General features: G+C 66.0%; 3 protein-coding genes and 3 non-coding genes across 6 annotated transcripts; 4 read left to right on the top strand and 2 right to left on the bottom strand.

The window, feature by feature from the left end:
- The first annotated feature begins 306 nt into the window (after nucleotides 1-306).
- On the top strand, nucleotides 307-4562 carry RPL13A (ribosomal protein L13a). The gene is made up of 8 exons (XM_065420657.1): nucleotides 307-396; nucleotides 1323-1395; nucleotides 2066-2131; nucleotides 2592-2693; nucleotides 3111-3196; nucleotides 3381-3440; nucleotides 4089-4211; nucleotides 4439-4562. The coding sequence occupies exons 1-8, from the start codon at nucleotides 382-384 to the stop codon at nucleotides 4523-4525; spliced, it is 612 nt and encodes a 203-aa protein (XP_065276729.1). The 5' UTR covers nucleotides 307-381; the 3' UTR covers nucleotides 4526-4562.
- On the top strand, nucleotides 1468-1547 carry LOC135893314 (small nucleolar RNA Z195/SNORD33/SNORD32 family). Its single transcript, XR_010562325.1, has one exon. It is a non-coding gene; the product is annotated as a small nucleolar RNA Z195/SNORD33/SNORD32 family (small nucleolar RNA).
- LOC135893315 (small nucleolar RNA SNORD34) lies at nucleotides 3241-3309 on the top strand. The gene has a single exon (XR_010562326.1). It is a non-coding gene; the product is annotated as a small nucleolar RNA SNORD34 (small nucleolar RNA).
- Nucleotides 3898-3982, top strand: LOC135893313 (small nucleolar RNA Z195/SNORD33/SNORD32 family). The gene has a single exon (XR_010562324.1). It is a non-coding gene; the product is annotated as a small nucleolar RNA Z195/SNORD33/SNORD32 family (small nucleolar RNA).
- A 1957-nt stretch (nucleotides 4563-6519) lies between the features above and the next one.
- LOC135893237 (trans-1,2-dihydrobenzene-1,2-diol dehydrogenase-like) lies at nucleotides 6520-9701 on the bottom strand. Its single transcript, XM_065421037.1, has 7 exons — nucleotides 9612-9701; nucleotides 9240-9351; nucleotides 8675-8838; nucleotides 7650-7902; nucleotides 7238-7362; nucleotides 6831-6981; nucleotides 6520-6632 (listed from the first exon to the last, which is right to left on the bottom strand). The coding sequence occupies exons 1-7, from the start codon at nucleotides 9699-9701 to the stop codon at nucleotides 6520-6522; spliced, it is 1008 nt and encodes a 335-aa protein (XP_065277109.1).
- A 1872-nt stretch (nucleotides 9702-11573) lies between these two features.
- Nucleotides 11574-18267, bottom strand: TULP2 (TUB like protein 2). The gene is made up of 13 exons (XM_065420890.1): nucleotides 18139-18267; nucleotides 17485-17638; nucleotides 16466-16579; nucleotides 16257-16370; nucleotides 15832-15930; nucleotides 15387-15551; nucleotides 14987-15087; nucleotides 14580-14762; nucleotides 14170-14282; nucleotides 13903-14017; nucleotides 13152-13250; nucleotides 12510-12681; nucleotides 11574-11707 (listed from the first exon to the last, which is right to left on the bottom strand). The coding sequence occupies exons 1-13, from the start codon at nucleotides 18265-18267 to the stop codon at nucleotides 11574-11576; spliced, it is 1692 nt and encodes a 563-aa protein (XP_065276962.1).
- Between the last annotated feature and the right edge of the window lie 516 nt (nucleotides 18268-18783).

Below are 18783 nucleotides of genomic sequence, written 5' to 3'. Positions count from 1 at the left end.
GATCATGTGGGGGGTTCCCCGTCATTTACATAACAGAATGTACACGAAGTGGGCGGGGCTTGATTTGACCACGCCCCTTTGGGGGGTTGGCACCACTTCCGGTTTGGTTGCCCAACATGGCGGCCTTCTGGGCGGCTACCGCGGTCACTTCCGATCTGGATCTCCCTGTGATTCCCCCTGTTGCGCCCTCCTCCTGCGTCACTTCCGCCCTTCCGTCCCTCCCCGACTGCGTCACTTCCGGCGTCGCGCCGCCCTTAATGGCGGCCCCGGAACCGCCTTCACTTCCTGCCCGACCCGCACTCACTTCCGCCCCTGGCCGCCGGAAGGGGAGACCCCGCGGCGTGCGCGAGGCGGAGCCTCTTTCCCGTGCGGCCGGCGAGCATGGCGGAGCTCAAGGTGCGCGCGGGGCCCGAACCCCTCCCCCGCCCGGGCCTCTGGGCCCCCCCCCGGGGCGGGGCACGTGGGGGGGGGGCAAAGGGAGCCCCAAAGGGGGGAGGGCCTTGGGGCAGGAGGGTGCATGGGGGGCCCTGGGGCAGGGTGTAGGGCCATGGGGGGTGCATGGGGTGGGAGGAGGGGAGCTGGGGGTTGGGCCATAGGGCAGGGGGGTGTATGGGGGGAAGGGGAGCTCTGGGGGGTTGGGTCAGAGAGGTGTATGGGGTGGGAGGAGGGGAGCTGGGGGCCTGGGTCAGAGAGGTGTATGGGGTGGGAGGAGGGGAAGGGGAACTCGGGGGGGGAGGGCCATGGCACAGGGGGGTGTATGGGGGGGAAGGGGAGCTCTGGGGGTTGGGCCATGGGACAGGGGGGTGTATGGGGTGGGAGGAGGGGAAGGGGAGCTGGGGGGTTGGGCCATGGGGCAGGGGGGTGTATGGGGTGGGAGGAGGGGAAGGGGAACTCTGGGGGGTTGGCCCATGGGGCAGGGGGGTGTATGGGGTGGGAGGAGGGGCAGGGGAGCTCTGGGGGGGAGGGCCATGGGGCGGAGAGAAGATTGGGCTGGGGGCTGAAACGTGGGGTGCTGAGGGGATTGGGGGAGGGGCCATGGGGCCGGGACGAGATCATCAGGTTGGGCAGAAAGAAGGGAGGGGGAGCTTAAGTGGAACCTCCTCTGTGTGGGAAGCGAGACCCCTGTAGTGGTATATGGAGCCCCCCAGTGGGATCCTAGTGGCACTGGGGGGCTGGGTGCCAGCCCCCCCAAGTGGGGGGACCCCAGAGCTGGCCGGTGCTTCCCCAGCACGAGCACCCCCCGGTCACCCTATGAGGCAGGAGCTGGGACTCCCCAACCAATGACCTTCCTCCCCACTCACCCCTCTCCCCCTTCCCCCCAGGTTCTGGTAATTGATGGACGCGGCCACCTTTTGGGGCGCCTGGCGGCCATGGTGGCCAAGCAGGTCCTGTTGGGTGAGTGTTGCTGGGGGGGCGCCCCCCAAGCCTGGTAACCCCTCCCCCCGCCTGGGTCCTGCTCCGGTGGAGGGGGTCTGTGATGATGCTCTCGGTGCTCGAGTCTCACGACCGTGAGAACACCCCATCCATGCACTACCATCTGAGACTGCTCCCCGAGGGCCAGGACGCCTGGGTTCTCTCCCCGGCTTTGGGAGGGGAGCGGGGTATAGCTGGGGGAGGCAGGACTCCTGGGTTCTCTCCCCGAGGGCCAGGATGCCTGGGTTCTCTCCCCGGCTTTGGGAGGGGAGCGGGGTATAGCTGGGGGAGGCAGGACTCCTGGGTTCTCTCCCTGGCTCTGGGAGGGGAGCGGGGTCTAGCAGGATAGAGCAGGGGGTTGGGAGCCAGGACTCCTGGGTTCTCTAGATCCATGCCGTTTGCTAAGGGCGGGTCTCCTGACCCTGCTATTAAACGCTCCAGTCTCCTCTGCCTCTCCTACCCCCGGCCTGAGTCCATGGCGGTGGGCTCATTGCTTGCGTGGCAAGACCCCAGCTCAGCCGCTGACCCCCGGCAGCGCGTCCGGAGCTCGGCAGCACTGCGCCTGCGTGGCCAGGGACCCCCCGAGTCGCTGAGCCTGGGCTCCCTGCTGGCCGTGGGGCCTCGTTAACGTCCCGCTTTGGCTTCCTCCCAGGGCGCAAGGTGGTGGTGGTGAGATGCGAGGGCATCAACATCTCCGGGAACTTCTACCGCAACAAACGTGAGTGCCTCCGCCGGGGCCGGGAGCCAGGATGCCTGGGTTCTCTCCCAGCGTGGGGGGGTTAAAGCAGGGGGAGCTGGGAGCCAGGACTCCTGGGTCCTTTTCTGACCCACCTTTTCCTTGCAGCTTGGGTATTGGGCTGCCTACCACCAGCTCCTCCTCCACGTTGTCTGTTGCAGGCAGAGAGCTGTCCCCGGGAACGGGGCAGTGCCCCACAGTATTATGGTAGTGTCGGGAGCTGTACAGATCTCCCCCCCCCCCCAGCACTTGGGGTGCGGGATCTCCCTATGGTACCGAGCGCTGCAGAGACAGGCCCTGTCCTGACTGGCTCATGAGCTGAGGGTGGGAGGGGAAACCGAGGCCCAGGGAGGGGGCGTCTTCCCGTGAACTCGGTGGCAGAGCTGGGCCTGGGACCCAGGTGTCTGGGAGAATGGCTGACCCCGCCCCGCTCTCGTTCCAGTGAAGTACCTGGCCTTCCTCCGCAAACGCATGAACACCAACCCGTCCCGTGGGCCCTACCACTTCCGCGCCCCCAGCCGCATCTTCTGGCGCACGGTCCGAGGTAACGACCCCCCCGCTTAGGCTGGGCTTCAAGGGAACAGTACGGGGGGGGGGGGAACAACCACAGCGCAGGGGCCCAGGCACACCCATGATCCATCCCCTATGGGCCCTGTGGGGCAGAGAATACCCACAGCGCAGTGTGTCCCCGCCATGCCTCATGGAGCCTGGGGGGCTGAGACCCACAGCGCAGTGTGTCCTAGCCCCGCCCCTATGGAGCCTGGGGGGCAGAGACCCACAGCACAAGGCACCTGGGCCACACCATGATCCATCCATCCGCTATGGGCCTTGGGGGGCAGAGAATACCCACAGTGCCGTGTGTCCCAGCCACGCCCCTATGGAGTCTGGGGGGCAGAGACCCACAGCGCAGTGTGTCATGGCCGCAGCCCCGCTCCCAGCAGCTGGTCTCCTCTCCTTGCAGGGATGCTGCCCCACAAGACCAAGCGAGGCCAGGCCGCCCTGGAGCGACTGAAGGTCTTTGATGGGATTCCGCCCCCGTACGACAAGGTAACGGTGCCCCCTGGGGGCCGCAGGGGGGATGATGGGGCCCCGTGTCCATGATGTTCCATCTACCTACATTGTTTGATGCTGGATGAGAAAAATTTTGACCCTGAGACACCCCAGACCCGCTCCTCTGCCCTCCACCCCGTCTCCTTCGTACCTGTAACCCTCTCCTCTCCCCCCCACGCAGAGGAAACGGATGGTGGTACCCGCTGCTCTGAAAGTCGTACGCCTGAAGCCGACGCGCAAGGTACGTCCCTCCCAGAGCCCCCTTTCCACACGGGAGTAGGGGCGGGAGGTTGAAACTTGATCGAAGACAGCACCGTCATGAGGCAGGTAGTTCCACAGCCCGTCAGAACAAAGGACTTGTCAAAGGCAAAACTCAGGAGGAGTCATTAACCCATGGGACTACTTGCCACATGATACCAGAGCAAACGCCGAGGCAGTAAATTCATTTGCCAGTGGTATTAACTTGGGGAACTGGCGGCCACATGATATTGGAGACCAGCCATTCATCAGAGGTAATGGCTGTGGTGTTAACCTATGGGACTACTTGCCACATGATTCCTTGGTCTTTGATATCACGTGGCAGCTAGTGGCCAGTCATGGAACAGCCTTGTTCATGCAGGTGTCATCTGTCTAGTGATGCCCTGGCCATGCCTAGCCAGCGCCTGTGCCCTACCCTGTGCTGGGAGCTGGCACCTCAGGCGGTCGGTGATGATGCTAACTCACTTCTCTTCGAGTCTCACGACCATGAGACAACATCCTACATGCACTACCATCTGAGACCACCTGGGGGCACTGCACGACCTGGCTTAGTTGGGATCCTGCAGGAAGGGGGCTGGGAGTCAGGACTCCTGGGTTCTCTCCTAACCCGTCTCTTCCCTGCCCCCTGCAGTTCGCCTTCCTGGGGCGCCTGGCCCATGAGGTTGGCTGGAAGTACCAAGCCATCACCTCGACCCTGGAGGAGAAACGCAAGGAGAAGGCCAAGCTGCATTACAACAAGAAGAAGAAGCTGATGGTGAGTGTCCCTGGGGGTCATCGGGCCTCACAGTCCCCCTTTGAGAGGAGCTGCATCTAAGCACTGGGGGAGGGGGGTCCCCATGTAGCCAGCCCCAATGCCCCACCCCAGAGGTGCTGCATTCCAGGGCCGGGTCCCCGTATCCCCCCCCGCAGGGGGATGGGCTCATTTCCTGGGGGCTCCCCCGAATCTTGGTTTGATTCCTCCTCCCGGGGCGTCTCTTCCAGAAACTACAGAAGCAGGCGGAGAAGAACGTGGAAGGCAAGATCGCCAGGTACACCGACGTGCTGAAGCAGTATGGGATCTTGGTCTGAGCCTTGAACCTCAATAAAACCAGCCCCTCCACTTCCACCCAGCCCCTCTGTGCGTCTCTCACAGGGCCTAGCTCCGCTGCCTGGCCTGGGCCTCCGGGACGCTCCGGGGCTTGGCCGGGCCGATGAAATCCCCTCAGCTCCTGTCCCGTGTAGCACACGGCAGAGAACTGACCCGCGGCTTCGTGCCCCTCCCAGAATGGCCCTGGGCCGGGACGAGAGCCGGAAAATCCGCCGCGCGGGCGTCGGAGCCGACAGTGGCTCCCTGGCACTGTTAGAAATCCGGCCTGGCTCTGGCTTCCAATTGCTGGCCCTTTCGGTGCCAGTGTTTTCTCCCCTTCTATCGTTACCCGGCTCCCCTCTCCACTTTTCTGTCAGTTGCTCTGTTTTGCGTGGGGGCCACGTCTCGGGGGCATTTCGCCGAGGGCTGCCCGAATTCCCGTCGCCCACCCCATCCCGCAGCAGCCCGGGTCACTGGGGGTTTTAGAACGCTTCGCGGGCGTCTTCAAGGCCCTCTCCCCTGTGGGGCCTTCACTGCGCTGGCCGCTTCCCCCTGAGGAGAAACGCGTTGAGCTCTTTGCGGGGCTCCCCGGCACCCCCAAACCCCAGCCGAACCCTCGGGGGCCTGTGGTTCCCCCCCTCTCGCCAGCAGCGTGCTAAGGACGCGGCTGCTAATCCAGTGGCTCTGGGCCGCTTCTCTTCCTAAATCCTCAGGGGGGAAGGGGAGTCTCGGCCCCTCGTCTGACCTCCTGGGGCTGCCCTGGCTTCAGGCCTGGGACGGAGAATCCATCCCACCCCTGGGGGAGCAGCTCCAAGGGTTAATTTTCCCTCTTCCTCTCCCCCCCCGGGTCTTTGCTTCCACTGGGAATTTCTCTCGCCTTGCTTAGTGGATTTGGTAGCTAGGGGTTTTGGCCCTTTTTTCATGGGTGGATCCCTAAAAGATTTCAAATGCAGGGCCGGCCCCCCTGTGGAAATCTCAGGCCTAGTCTAGGGGGGCGGGGGGGGGAGCACTGCAGGAACCCTGTTATCAAACCGCCAAGAGCCGGGGATCAAGTTGTTCCCCCCCAATCCCCATCTCTGGGCTCAGCTACACAGCTGGTGCGCCTTGCGCTCGGGCAGCTTTTCTGATACTCGAATTGTCCTTGGAGCTCTTCCCTGGCCCCTCTGATTTATCCACCCCCTTGAGTGGCGAACGCTGGCTTGGGGGGGTGGGGATCCCGCAGCGTCGCCCCCGGGCCAGGCCCAGAGCTCCCACGACCCCTCTGCTCCGACTCGCCAAGTCTGTTAGCCCTTCGGCCGGAGGGAAGGCTCGGGAGCGGCCGGTTCTCCACCATGCCGCCCCCTTTCAATCACTGCGGCCCCCAGCCCCTGAGGCCGGCCTGGATTCTGTGACCCTAGAGGTAGGCTGGGGGTTAGAGGCAGGTTTCTTCCCCTCTCCCCCCCCCCCCCCCCTTGTGGTAGTGCCTCTGCTCTGCCCCGAGCCTGGGGACATTGGGATTTAGGTGGTGCCCCGGATACGGAGAGGGGGAGTCCCTGAGGGACCCTCATGCCCCCAAGACTCAGCCGCAGGCTTCTAAGAATTGACTTAAGAAGGAGGCTGTGTTGGGGGGGGGAGCGAGCATCGCCCCCTGCTGGTGGGGTGCATGTATGGCAACAGCTTGAAATTAGAGGGTGTCCCCCCCCTTTCCTCTGAGAGTAGCTCCACCCACAAGGGGCAGGGGGCTGTACCTTGCTCTGAAGGCAGTGGGCGGGGGGTGTTTGCCCAAAATAGGGTGCCCTGATCTCAGTTGGGGGCTCCCCCCAATTGGTGGGGGGGTTGCTTGGATGGTGCTGGGGGGAGGGCTCTAAGGGTGTGTTCTCTGGGGAAGAACCCAGGCGTCCTGCGCCCGCCCACCCCCCAGATCTGTCCCGCAAGGAATCACACAGCAGCAGGGCAGGGTCCTGTTTATTGCAGTCTCTGCATTGATGCCGGGGCGGGTCCCCTGGCAGCCGTCCGCTCAGCTCTGCCGGTCCGCGGTGAAGGTCACCCCAAGCTGCCGTCGCACCTCGTCCACAATGGAGGCCACCAGCTCGCTCTCGGCCAGGCTCATGATGGGGCTCTCCTTCAGGCCTGCGGGGAGAGAGACCTGAGCCGGGGCTGTGAGCTTCCCCCAGGCAGTGCCCCAGCCAGGCTTGAGCAAGCTGCTGGCTGCTACTGCTAGATGTGTGGAGAGACCCTGGAGCTTGGGCTCTCTGCTCTAACCACTAGCCCCCACTCCCCTCCCAGCGCCAAGGAGAGAACCCCGGAGGCCTGGCTCCCGGCCCTTACCTTGCAGCAGGCACTGGCGCACGTGCTGGGCCTCGTAGCGCATGCCGGTGCCGTTGGAGAAGTTGAGGGGCTGAGCGGGGGGCGGCAGGGGGCACTCGTGGCGCTGGTTGTTCACGATCAGGGTGGTAGGGGCGTACCAGGGGGTGGGAACCTAGGAGGGTGCAGGCAAGAAAGGGTTAATAATGGGCCCCCCTGATAGGATCTGACCCAGCTGCCCCCACATTGTTCCCAGAGGCAGGGGAGAACCCAGGAGTCCTGGCTCCCAGCCCCCTTGCTCTAACCACTAGACCCCACTCCCCTCCCAGAGCTAGGCAGAGAACCCAGGAGTCCTGGTTCCTGGCCAGTTTTTCTGGTCTTTTCTTCCCCTTGGGCTGCCCCCTCTGTGCCCTCCTGCCCCCCTCCTCCACCTCGATGGAGCCCTTGGTGCCGCAGATCCGGGCCTGGTTGGGGAGCTCGATGCGCATGGTGCAGGACAGCACGGCCTGGCGCTTGCCCGCGTAGTTCAGGATCACCGAGGTGGTTTCGTCCACACCTGGGAAATGGAAACAGCAGCACCTCAGTCCTGCCCCGCCGGTGCCCCTCACTCCCGACCCGCACCCCCCCACACACACTGCCAGTGCCCCTGAGTCCTGCCCTCCGCCCTGCCGGTGCCCCTCACTCCTGACCCGCACCCCCCACACACACTGCCAGTGCCCCTGAGTCCTGCCCTCCGCCCTGCCGGTGCCCCTCACTCCTGACCCGCACCCCCCACACACACACTGCCAGTGCCCCTGAGTCCTGCCCCCCGTCCCGCCGGTGCCCCTCACTCCACCCCGGTACCGGAGGGCTGGAGGAAACCCGAGGCGAGGATGGACTCCGGCCGCTCCCCGCCGAAGACCATGCTGGCGAACTGGACGCAGTAGCAGCCGATGTCCAGAATGGCACCGCCCCCCAACTTCTTCTCCACCAGCCGGGGGATGTTCTCCATGGGGTGCCCCACGGTCGCCGAGATCAGCGTCACCTCGCCCAGCGCCCCCTGGGCGAGCAGCCGCCGGATCTGCTCTGAGATGGGGAAGAAGCGGGTCCAGAAGGCCTGGGGGGCAGGGGCAGAATCAGGGCTGGGCGCTAGGGGGCACAGGGCTGCAGGAGTGGGGGTCCCAGCAGGGGGCGCTGGGCTGCAGGGAGCAAGGGGGGTCCCAGTAGGGGGGGGCAGGGGTCCCAGCAGGGGGCGCTGGCCCCTGCCCGTCAGTGCTGGCCCCACGGCAATGTGGGGGGCGCTGTGCCAGAGCCGGATCAGGGGTGGATCTACCGCTCCCTCAGCACCCGTGACCTGGGGTTGGGTCCCCTCGGAGCCGCCTCACGGGTGGGGCCGGCTGCAGCCTGTCGGGGCCTGTCCCCCAGCAGTTCCCCCGGGATCGTCACGCGGTGCCTTCCCAGCTCCCGCCCCCCACCCGGGCTATTCACCAGCATGCCATGCCGGGCGCGCCCCTGGCCGGGGGATCCCCGCGCCTTTCCCAGCGCTCAGCCATCGCCGAGCTGGGGGGACGTGGGTGAAGGACTAAGGGACGTCCCGTCTGCGGAGGGTTCAGCCCATGTCTCTGTGCGCCCTCGGTGTTGCCCCCTAGGGGGCGCTGGGCTGTGGGGGGCTCGGCTGGGGGTGCTGGGCTGCAGGGGGGTGGGGACCCAGCAGGGGGCTCAGTAGGGGGCGCTGGGCTGCGGGGGGCGCAGCGGTGGGTGCTGGGCTGCAGGGGGACACGGGGGGCACAACAGGGGGCGCTCTCTCTGGTGCTCAGGCCTGGCCCCGATGCCCCAGGGTGGTGCTGGGGGGCGCTGGGCTGCAGAGGGGCTCTAGGGGGGTCACTCACCTCCATCAGGAAGACCCCGTGGCTCCGGGCCAGCTGCGCCAGCTCCCTCACCTCCGCCGCGTTCATCCCCAGGGGCTTCTCCAGCAGCACGGGCTTCCCGGCCCCCAGGAAAAGCCGCCCCACGGGCAGGTGCTCGGGGTGTATGACCCCCACGTAGACCACGTCTGCCACGGGAGGTGGGAAATGGGGGTGGAACCCAGGAGTCCTGGCTCCCAGCCCGCCCCCCCCCCCAGCTCTAACCACTGGACCCTACTCCCCTCCCAGAGCTAGGGAGAGAACCCAGCTGTCCTGGCTCCTGGCCACCCCTCGTGCTGCAATTCACCCCTCCCAGGTCAGTCCCCACATTTCGGGGGTCTCAGCCTGCCCCAAAGGTATCCCTGGACACACACACTGTCCCCAGAGGGGAAAGGCCCCATGCCCCATTCCCTGCCTCCCTGAGCCAGCCAGTTCCTGTCCTGGGGCCGGGTGGGAGCCGGCATCCGCTAGAGGGGAAAGGCTCCATGTCCTGCCCCCCAGGGGGTTCTCTCTGGGTCGGGTCCCATGGGGGGTCCCCGGGGGGGCTCACCCACGTCGGGGTCCCGCGCCAGCTCCTCGTAGCTCCCGTACGCTCGGGGGATCCCGTGTTTCTGGGCGTATTCCTGAGCCCGGGAGAGATCACGCGCGGCGATGGCCACAGCCTGGGGGGGGGAAGGGTTAAAGTGGGAGTGAGGCAGCCGGGACCCCCCCAGAACCAACCCCCCTCCCAGTCAGCGAGCACTGAGCCAAGAACCCAGGAGTCCTGGCTCCCAGCCCACCCCCTGCTCTAACCACCAGACCCCACTCCCCTCCCAGAGCCGGGGAGAGAATCCAGGAGTCCTGGCTCCCCCCTAACCACTAGACCCCACTCCCCTCCCAGAGCCAGGGATGGATCCCAGGCGTCCTGCAGCCTCTCCCCCACCTGATGCTCCGTGGCCGGGAGGGTCTTCAGGGCCACCAGGAAGTCATGGCTGATCCTGCCAGCGGAGCAGATGCCCCAGCGGGTGGCCATGGTACTGGGGGGGCTGGGCTGCGGGTGGGTCCTGGCTCCTGGGGGACGCGGGGGGCAGCAGCGTCTCTCCTGCTCCAGGCTGGGCTGGTGCATGGTGGAGCTGGCTGAGCAGCTGCCCGGGCGTGGGGGCGGGATGGGGTGGGGCGGCCCGGGGCAGAGTGGCACACCCTAGGTCACTGCGCATGGGGCGGGTTCGACGGGGGGTGGGGTGGCGGGGGAGGATCAGCCCCTCCCTCCCTCCCTCCAGGGCACAGATGGGGGGGCATGGGAGGCGGGGGGGGGGGGGAGATTTCTGCTCATCTCTTTCTCCTTCACTGCCCCCAGCCCACCAGGATTGGGGGAGTGGGTGAAGGAATAGGGGGGTCACTGGGGTGGGGAGGCCCTGGGGTTGAGGGGGAGGGAGAAGGGGACGGGCTCATCGGGGTGGGGGGTTATGGGTGTCACAGACCCACGGGGGCTGCTCTGTGCCCCAGCCTGGAACCAGTCTCCTGGGCGTGACCCCTTAGTGGACAGGGCCCCGTGGCCTCTGAGACTAAGCCGTGATCCCCCCGGGTGCCCCCTCTCCGTGGCCCCCGGCCGCGAGTCCAGCCCCCCCTGCGCCCTTTGCCAACCGCAGGCCTGTCTGCGGGCTGGCACCGGGGTGAGGAGTCCGGCAGGGTCCGGGCGGGTCAGCCCAGCACCCAGCCAAGCTGCTGTGAGCCCCATGGCCCGGCCTCACTTGTTCAACACCAGCCCTTTATCCCCCCCTCAGAGTGTCTGTAGGTTGGGGGGGGGCATAGCCAGGTGGGGGCCTTGGGGTTGCCCTTGTTGGCTCAGATCCTTGGTGCTCCCCCGACCTCCCCACCCCCTGAGAGCAAACAGACCCCACCCAACACACCGGGCAGCCATGCGAAACAGAAGGGAAACTGAGGCAGGCATGGGCCTCATAATAATAGTCCAGACAAGGCCTACTTTGTCACAGCCGGTAACCCCCAGCCGTGGGATTCTGGGGTGTCTGAGGTACGGGACATCTGGTGGGGTCAGCGCTGGTGGTGAGGGGGGTTGCAGGGCTCAGGGCAGGGGGGGCTGGAGAGGAGCAGCGCCCTGAGGGGACCCCAAGATGAAGGAAACGCCCATGGAATCCAGCAACCTGAGGGTGAGGTTGGCAGGGCACCCCCAAATTGGACTCAACAACCAGCCCCCCTCGGGGGGTCTCGCTTCTGGGTAGATTTTATTTGGATCAAGAATCTGTTACACTCTCGGGGGTGAGGGGCACTTCACAGTCCGTGGATTGGGGGGTCCCCCAGAACAGCCCTGACCCCCCTTCTTTGGGGGCGGGGGACACTGAATCAATCAAGATGGTGGCTGCAGCTGCTGTCACGGCAACGTCTTCGAAAGAGGTGAAATGGTTCAGGGCCAGAGGGGAAAGGTCAGGACAAAGGGTCAGAGGTCAAGGGCGAAAGGGAAGGGTCAGAGGTCAAGGGTCAAATAGACCACAGGCCAAGGATGACACCAGAGGGCCACAAGGAAAGTCAGGGGTCATAGGTCAAGGATGAGCTAGGCCCAAAGAGGCGAGAGGCTAAGATGGGGAGGTCAAAGGTCAAGAATGACATTAAAAATGCCAGAGGTCAGAGTAGTGAGAGGTCAAAGGGTAAAGTCAAGGAATCAGAGGTCAAGGGTGACAAGGCCCCATCAACAGGGGAAGGGGTGGGTCAGAGAGGAACCAGCCACTCAGAGTAGGTCAGCATAGGTCAGAGGTCGCAGGGTCGGAGATCCTGTGATCACGTCAGAGGGTCAGAGGTTGCAGGGTCAGAGGTTGTGGGGTCATTCCAAGGTTGTGGGGTCAGAGGTCATGACTGAGGTCATGGGGTCGGAGGTTGGAGGGGGCGGGGGCTACTCGCAGGCGAGTTTCCCGTCGAAGCTGGACAGGCAGATGGCGAAGGCCTGCAGGGCGCAGAGGGGGGCGCGATAGTCCATGGTGAAGACGTCCGGCGCCACCCGGCCAAACTGCAGCACGATGTACTCGGCTGGGGGGAGAGGGGGATGGGGGGTTAGTGTGTGGGGCACAGCCCCCCAAACCTTCCCGAGCCCCCCAGAATCCCCCCAATCCTCACCCCAGATACCCCCTGTTCCCCCCCAATCTGCACCCCACTGGTCTCCTCAAATCCCCCCCAGTTCCCCCTGATCGCCCCCAAATCCCCCCGATTCTCACCCCAGATACCCCCCAATCCACCCCTCTGGCCTCCCCAAATCCCCCCAGTTCCCTGCAATCCCCCCAATCCACCCCTCCGGCCTCCCCAAATCCCCCCAATCCCCCCCAAATTGCCCCCAATCCACCCCTCCGGCCTCCCCAAATCCTCCCGATCCTGACCCCAGATACGCCCCGCCCCACCGGCCTCCCCAAATCCCCATGATCCCCCCCAAATTGCCCCCAATGCACCCCACCGGCCTCCCCAAATCCCCCCGATACCACCCAATCCATCCCAATGGCCTCCTCAAGTCTCCCCAGTCCTCACCCCCAGATACCCTTCAACCTGCCCCAGCGGTCTCCCCAAATCCCCCCAATCTGCCCCTCCAGCTCTGATCTGTCTCCAACGCCCCCCAATCCATACCCCCCCCACAAACTCCAGCACGGTGTGCTCCGCTGGGGGGTGAGTGTGTGGGGCACAGACCCCCAAATTCAGCCCAATCGCCCCCCAAGCCCTGTCCTGCCCCCCCAACACACCTAACAGCCGATGGGGGGGAGAAAGGGGGGACAGCCCTGATCCCTCCCACGTCGCCCCCCTCTTCCCCCCCCAGGCTATCCCCCCCATTTCCCCCCCCACTCACAGTCGTGGTCGGGGACGATCTGGAAGTTCTTGACGGAGGCCTGGGTGACGCGCCCGTGGAAGTTGAGCACGTACGACTGGGTCTCCTCGTTCCAGGCCGGCACCTTGTTCTGCAGAACCAGCAGGTTCTGGAGGTTCCGGTTCTGGAACCGGCTCAGCAGGGTCTCGTGTTCCTGGAGAGAGACAGCAGGTGGGGTGGGGTGTGTCAGAGCCCGGCGCTGCGAGCTTCCCTCCAGCAGTACCCTGGCTGTGGTCCCCAACGGTGCGAGCTTCCCCGCAGCAGTGCCGTGGCCGGGGTTCCCCGGCGCTGCGAGCTTCCCTGCAGCAGTGTCCCTGCAGCAGTGCCCCGGCCAGCGTTCCCCAGCCGTGCGAGTGTCCCTGCAGCAGTGCCCCGGCCAGCGTTCCCCAGCCGTGCGAGCTTCCCTCCAGCAGTGCCCCGGCCAGCGTTCCCCAGCGCTGCGAGCTTCCCCGCAGCAGTGCCGTGGCCAGCGTTCCCCAGCGCTGTGAGCTTCCCCGCAGCAGTGCCGTGGCCGGGGTCCCCTGGCTCTGTGAGCTTCCCCACAGCAGTGTCCCGGCTGGGATTCCCCAGTGCTGCGAGCTTCCCCCCGGCAGTGCCCCAGCCAGCGTTCCCCAGCAGCCTCACGTTTTTCGGGCGGATGCTGATTCTCTCGTTGTCCGTGTTCATGCCGGGGATAATCACAGTCATTTTTCGGGGTCCCCTGAACCCCAACACATTGGTCTCCTGTTGTGAGGAGCAGCAGAGAATCTATGACCCCGTCGTCCCCCAACATCCCCTTGCCCCCAAAACCCTCCACACCCTCGTCATATCCGTGACAGCGGCCAGCTGGGGACACCAGCGCTGTGAGCTTCCCACAACAGTGCCCCCAGCTGGGGTTCCCAGCACTGTGAGCTTCCCTGCAGCAGTGCCCCCAGCTAGGGACGCCAGCGCTGCGAGCTTCCCCACAGCAGTGACCCAGCTGGGGACGCCAGCGCTGCGAGCTTCCCCACAGCAGTGACCCAGCTGGGGACGCCGGCGCTGCAAGCTTCCCCACAGCAGTGACCCAGCAGGGGACGCCAGCGCTGCGAACTTCCCCACAGCAGTAACCCAGCTGCGGACGCCAGCGCTGTGATCTTCCCCACAGCAGTGACCCAGCTGGGGAGGCCAGCGCTGTGAGCTTCCCCACAGCAGTGACCCAGCCGGGGATCCCGGTGCTGCGAGCTTCCCCACAGCAGTGACCCAGCTGGGGACGCCGGCGCTGCGAGCTTCCCCACAGCAGTGACCCAGCTGAGGATGCCAGCGCTGTGAGCTTCCCCACAGCAGTGCCCCAGCCGGGGATCCCGGTGCTGCGAGCTTCCCCATAGCAGTGCCCCGGCTCCAAGGTTTTCTCACGTACGTAGCAAATGGCCGCAAGCTCCTGCCGGATTGGAGCCGTTTCAGGGACAAAGGGTTTTTTATCCGGATTCGTCCCGTTATCGAACACTGTGAACCTGGTGCCCAGCACATTGGACCTGCCAGGAGATCAGAAAGGCCTGGTCACCTGGGGACCCCTCGCCCGGCGCTGGGATGCGACCGCCTCTGGGGTGGGGCGCGGGGGCTGGGTATACGGGGACCCCTCGCCCAGGTGGAGACGCGGCCCCTCTGGGGTGGGCGCAGGACCCACCTGACTTTCCCGATGAAGCCATCCCCGTCCCGGGACAGGTCGATGGGGTCGAGGGAAATGAGGTAATTGGAGGTTTTGCTTTTCTTTCTCTTCCGGCCAGACATGAGAAACAGCTGAGAGAGACGGAAATGAACAACTTGCCCCAGCCTCTGCCCCACCGTGACTCCTCTTCCACTGCCTCCCCCGGCCTCTGCCCCACGGCGCCCCCCTCTTCCACTGCCTCCCCTGGCCTCTGCCCCACGGCGCCCCCCTCTTCCACTGCCTCCCCACAGCCTCTGCCCCACGGCCCCCACTTCTTCCACTGCCTCCCCCCGGCCTCTGCCCCACTGCGCTCCCCTCTTCCACTGCCTCCCCAGGCCTCTGCCCCACAGTGTCCGCTTCCCCCCCACACTGTTATCCCCCCCCAGTACCTTCCTCCCATCGTCTCTCTCCAGGTGGAGGTAGTAGAAGGGGAAGACGCCCTTGTCCACCCCCTTGCGGTCCCGGCTGATGCGGCACTGGACGGTCACCCCGGGGGGCGCCGGGCGCAGCACGAACCCCTCCAGCTCCTCTGGCCGCGGAGGCCACGGGGTCCCCGGCGCGTCCTCCGGCAGCTGCGGGAGAGGGAGAGGGGTGAGGCCTGCGGGGGGAGGGGGTGACGAGAGGCCAGGCCTTCTGTGCCCCGGGGTGGGGAGTCTGGGGGGGAGGGTCATGGGGCCGGGGGCAAACGCCCAGGGCAGATACTAGTGCAGGAGGCGTGTGTGGGGCACGGGGCCCTCGTGCAAAGGGGTGCAAGGGGCCATCCCGATGGGTGGGAGCCAGGCGCGGGGGCCCTTACGCTGGGGGTGTCGGCCTCCGGTGCGGGCTCCAGGGATCTGCAGAGGATGTCGGGGTCTCCTTCCTCCTCCTCCGTGCTCCCGGGGGGGCTGCCGAGAGACCCTAGGGGGGAGATCGGGGGGAAGGTCAGAGAAAGTCCTGCACCCCCCAAGCCGTCCTGAGTGCCCCCCCCCGAGAGCCCTTATTCCCTGAGCCCCCCTCGCTGGCAGCCCCCCCACCTGGCACACATACCCCTGGCCCGCCCTACCCCCATCCCCACCGGGCGCTCCCCCCACCTCACCCCTCTGTCCCAGAATCCTTTGCACCGAGCCGAACCCATCAGCACAGAGGGATCAATCGATCCATCCCCCCAGCCTTCCCTACCCACAATGCCCCTCTCCCTCGCCCCCCCACCCCCTCACCTCTGCTGGGGAGCTTCCTGTCCTGTCTTCTCTTGATGGGGGAGGGGTGCACGGGGGGGTCCTGGGGCAATTGCCCCTCCCCCTCCGAGTCCCCCTCCAGGGCTGACTCCCAGCCCGCAGCGCCGGCCTCCAGGGGGACGTCCCCGTCACTGCTGTCCTGAGGGTCTGGGGGGATGGGGAGGGGGGGCTTAGTGCTGGAGGAGGCGCCCCCCATGCCGGAGCCACTCTCACCCCAGCCTTGCATGGGCGCTTGGCAGTGAAACCCCCTCATGCCCGCTCACACACGAGGGATGCACCCTTGCCCCCCTTGCACGCCCACCTGCACGCTCCTCTCCCCCGCCCGGGCCAGTTGCACCAGGGCCGCAGTCTCCATGCCCCCCCCTCGCATGTCCAGTCCCGCCCCGCCGTTCCCACCTCCCCCCGCCAGATCCCGGTAGTGCCCCACCTCTGAACTCCACGATGACAGAGGGGACTCGCTCCCCTCGCGCGGGCGATGGGGCATTCGGCTTCGAGCTCCGGGGGCGTCGTGCATCGGCATGGCCAGCTGTGGGGCAGAGAGGGGACCGGGGGGTAGAGGTGCGGGGTCAAAGGGTGCACTGTCCCCTTTAAAAGGCCAGGCCAGGGGCGTCATAGCAACCGTTGCTAAGGGGTTAGGAGTGTGACAACACAGCAACGAGGTGGGGCACCCACTGCAACGGTTGCATAGCAACGGAACGGTGCGAGCAGCATGGCAACGGTTGCATAGCAACGGAACGGTGTGAGCAGCATGGCAACGGTTGCATAGCAATGGAATGGTGCACATATTATGGTGCACATGCGTGGCAACGGTTGCACGGCAACGGTTGCCCCTGTTTCCTGCCACGTGCTCACCCCCGCTACGCTTGGCCGGCCAACCCTTGCGCGTGGAGCTGAGCGCCGCCTTGGCCTTGTTGATGGGCCGCGTGTCCTCCAGGACGGCCTCTTCCAGCTCCGCGTCGGAGGCACCTGGATGGGGGAGGCAGAGAGTGACTGAGCGGGCGGAGCCGGGGGGGGTCCCACCAGGGACTGGCCCCGCACCGAGGATCTGCCCCCCGCGTTACCTGCGGCCTCGCCCCCGGCTCGGGGGCCCCGGTCCAGGTGCACGGAGCTGCCCCAGGCGTCAGTGGGGCGATGGGCCTCCGGGACCGACTCCACCAGGAAGGGGTTGCTGGTTCCTATGGGCAGAGAGAGTCCATCACCTCCTATGGCGCCAGCCCCGCCCCCAGCAGACAAGCCCCGCCCCCAGCAGACAAGCCCCACCCCGTTGGGTGAGACAAGGAGCGCTTTGCCATGCCACAGTTTAGAGTGGGTGGGGCCTAATGGCCATCGGCCACACCCCCAAATGCCACGCCTTCTTGCCTGGGCCTAAATACTGGAAGCCCCGCCCACAACAGACAAGCCCCACCGCTTCCCTGCCCTATTTTGGTTAAGAGGGGGAGCAGTTCTGCCCTCTGTATTAAGCCACCTGCTAGTGGGCGGAGTCTAATTGCTATCAGCCCTGCCCACAAATAACAGGCCACGCCCACATATACCACACCCCTTCTCTCTTTTTCCAATGGGATGGCTGCCTGCACTACTGCTGGTAGAGGCGGGGCCTAATTCTTGGAAGCCCCGCCCACTCTTAGCAAGCCTCACCCCCAAGAGGACCCACCCCTTCCACCTCTCTCTTGACTGACAGACTGATACCCGGACAGCCACGCCCTCTGTTGTGGGCGTGACTTTTGTTTAGGAAGCCCCGCCCCAGTTGATAAACCACGCCCCCACGGACAAACCACGCCCCTTTCCCTGCCTCCTTCTCTGACACAGGCAAACTATTAACCCCCCTTGTGGCGTTACCTCTGGCATGGGGCGAGGCCTAATTTTGGAAGCCACGCCCCTAATTGATGAGCCACGCCCCTACCTTGGGGTTGGAGGAGGGAGAGTCCCCCCTCCACCGTGATCCGACTGTGTGGGATTTCACCAGCCGGCCAATCACCCCAGTAGGGGCGGGGCTAGCCCATAAGCCCCGCCCACCTGGTGAAGAACCAGAGCTGAGACCGGAGGGGAACTCGTTACATGGGTGAGGATGGACCCCTCTCACCGTTGCAGAGGCTGTGGTCGCTGCATGACTCCATCAGAGGGGTGCGCTCCTCGGGCCGGCGGCCCCGGCGGCCCGTCACCTTGGCGTCGGGGTTAGCCTGGACCATGAGCGGCTCCTGGCGCTTCCGACGCTGCTTCTTCTCAAAAATGCGGCGCTGGGGGTGGGGGGAAGGGGGCAGGAAAGGAGAACAGGCCCTGGAGGCACTGTCCTGGGGAGACACCCCCCAGCCCTGCCTTGGGATCCAGCCTCAGCCCCGATCCCCTCGATCCCAGACCCCTTGGGGGCACCGCTCCCAGCCCCGATCCCCTCGATCCCAGAACCCCCCAGGGCCAGGGGGCACCGCTCCCAGCCCCGATCCCCTCAATCCCAGACCTCTCGGGGGCTCCACTCCCAGCCCCGATCCCCTCGATCCTAGAACCCCCTGGAGACCAGGGGGCACCGCTCCCAGCCCCGATCCCAGAACCCCCCAGAGACCAGGGGGCACCGCTCCCAGCCCCGATCCCCTCGAGCCCAGACCCCTCGGGGGCACCGCTCCCAGCCCCGATCCCCTCGATCCCAGAACCCCCCGGAGGCCAGGGGGCACCGCTCCCAGCCCCGATCCCCTCGATCCCAGAACCCCCTAGGAGGTGCGAGGGCACCGCCCCGGGCACCTACCTGCAGCTCCAGCTTCTGCTGCCGCAGGGACGCGGGCTCCTCGACCAGGCGGCTGGAAGAGAAGGAGCCGGGGGCGTCGGGCGGCGAGGCGGGGCGGGAGGGCAGGCGCCGGTAGGAGCTCCGCGCCATCTCGCCGCTGGCCACCCACCCAGGGGCCACCCCAGCAGACCCTGCCTTCGCCAGGCCCAGGGGCGGCCACTGCCGGGGTGGGGGGTTCCGATCGCCACGGCGCCAGGGTTTGTGATGTCATAGGTGCCCCCGGACGTACCCTGGCCACGCAGCGCTGGGATGGGGCGTGGGGGCTGGGTCTACGGGGGCCCCTCGCCCGGCGCTGGGACGCGGCCCCTCTGGGGTGGGGTCTGAGAGCCTCGGGGGGGGGGGGGGTCACAAAGCAGGGGGTATCTAAGGAGGGGAATTTGGGGGCCTTGGCCTGGGGAGGCCTCTGGAAGGGTCTAAGAGACCCTGGGGGGGCCAGAGTAGAGACCTCCTGCAAGGAGGGACCCCAGCAAGTAGGGAAGGGGGAGTGAGGGAAGCAACAACTGCTAATTAAGCCCCCTCCCCTGCCCCAATAAAGCAGGATTAGCTCATTAGGGATTAACAAGGACTGGATGGGCTGAGCGCACAGACACTCTGCCCTAAACACAC

The sequence above is a fragment of the Emys orbicularis genome, chromosome 21 (genome assembly GCF_028017835.1).
Source record: "Emys orbicularis isolate rEmyOrb1 chromosome 21, rEmyOrb1.hap1, whole genome shotgun sequence".
Taxonomy (NCBI): domain Eukaryota; kingdom Metazoa; phylum Chordata; order Testudines; family Emydidae; genus Emys; species Emys orbicularis.
Note: the sequence above shows the minus strand (reverse complement) of the source record. Positions and strands in the feature narration are given on the sequence as shown.

Coding starts and splice junctions, on each gene's coding strand:
- RPL13A (XM_065420657.1), top strand. Junction 1,396..2,065: donor GGCCAAGCAGGTCCTGTTGG/GTGAGTGTTGCT, acceptor GCTTCCTCCCAG/GGCGCAAGGTGGTGGTGGTG. Junction 4,212..4,438: donor ACAAGAAGAAGAAGCTGATG/GTGAGTGTCCCT, acceptor CGTCTCTTCCAG/AAACTACAGAAGCAGGCGGA.
- LOC135893237 (XM_065421037.1), bottom strand. CDS start 9,701: ATGGCCACCCGCTGGGGCATCTGCTCCGCTGGCAGGATCAGCCATGAC. Junction 8,839..9,239: donor GGCGCGGGACCCCGACGTGG/GTGAGCCCCCCC, acceptor CTCCCGTGGCAG/ACGTGGTCTACGTGGGGGTC. Junction 7,903..8,674: donor ACGGGGTCTTCCTGATGGAG/GTGAGTGACCCC, acceptor CCTGCCCCCCAG/GCCTTCTGGACCCGCTTCTT.
- TULP2 (XM_065420890.1), bottom strand. CDS start 18,267: ATGGCGCGGAGCTCCTACCGGCGCCTGCCCTCCCGCCCCGCCTCGCCG. Junction 17,639..18,138: donor AGCAGAAGCTGGAGCTGCAG/GTAGGTGCCCGG, acceptor CCCCACCCCCAG/CGCCGCATTTTTGAGAAGAA. Junction 16,580..17,484: donor CGACCACAGCCTCTGCAACG/GTGAGAGGGGTC, acceptor CTCTGCCCATAG/GAACCAGCAACCCCTTCCTG.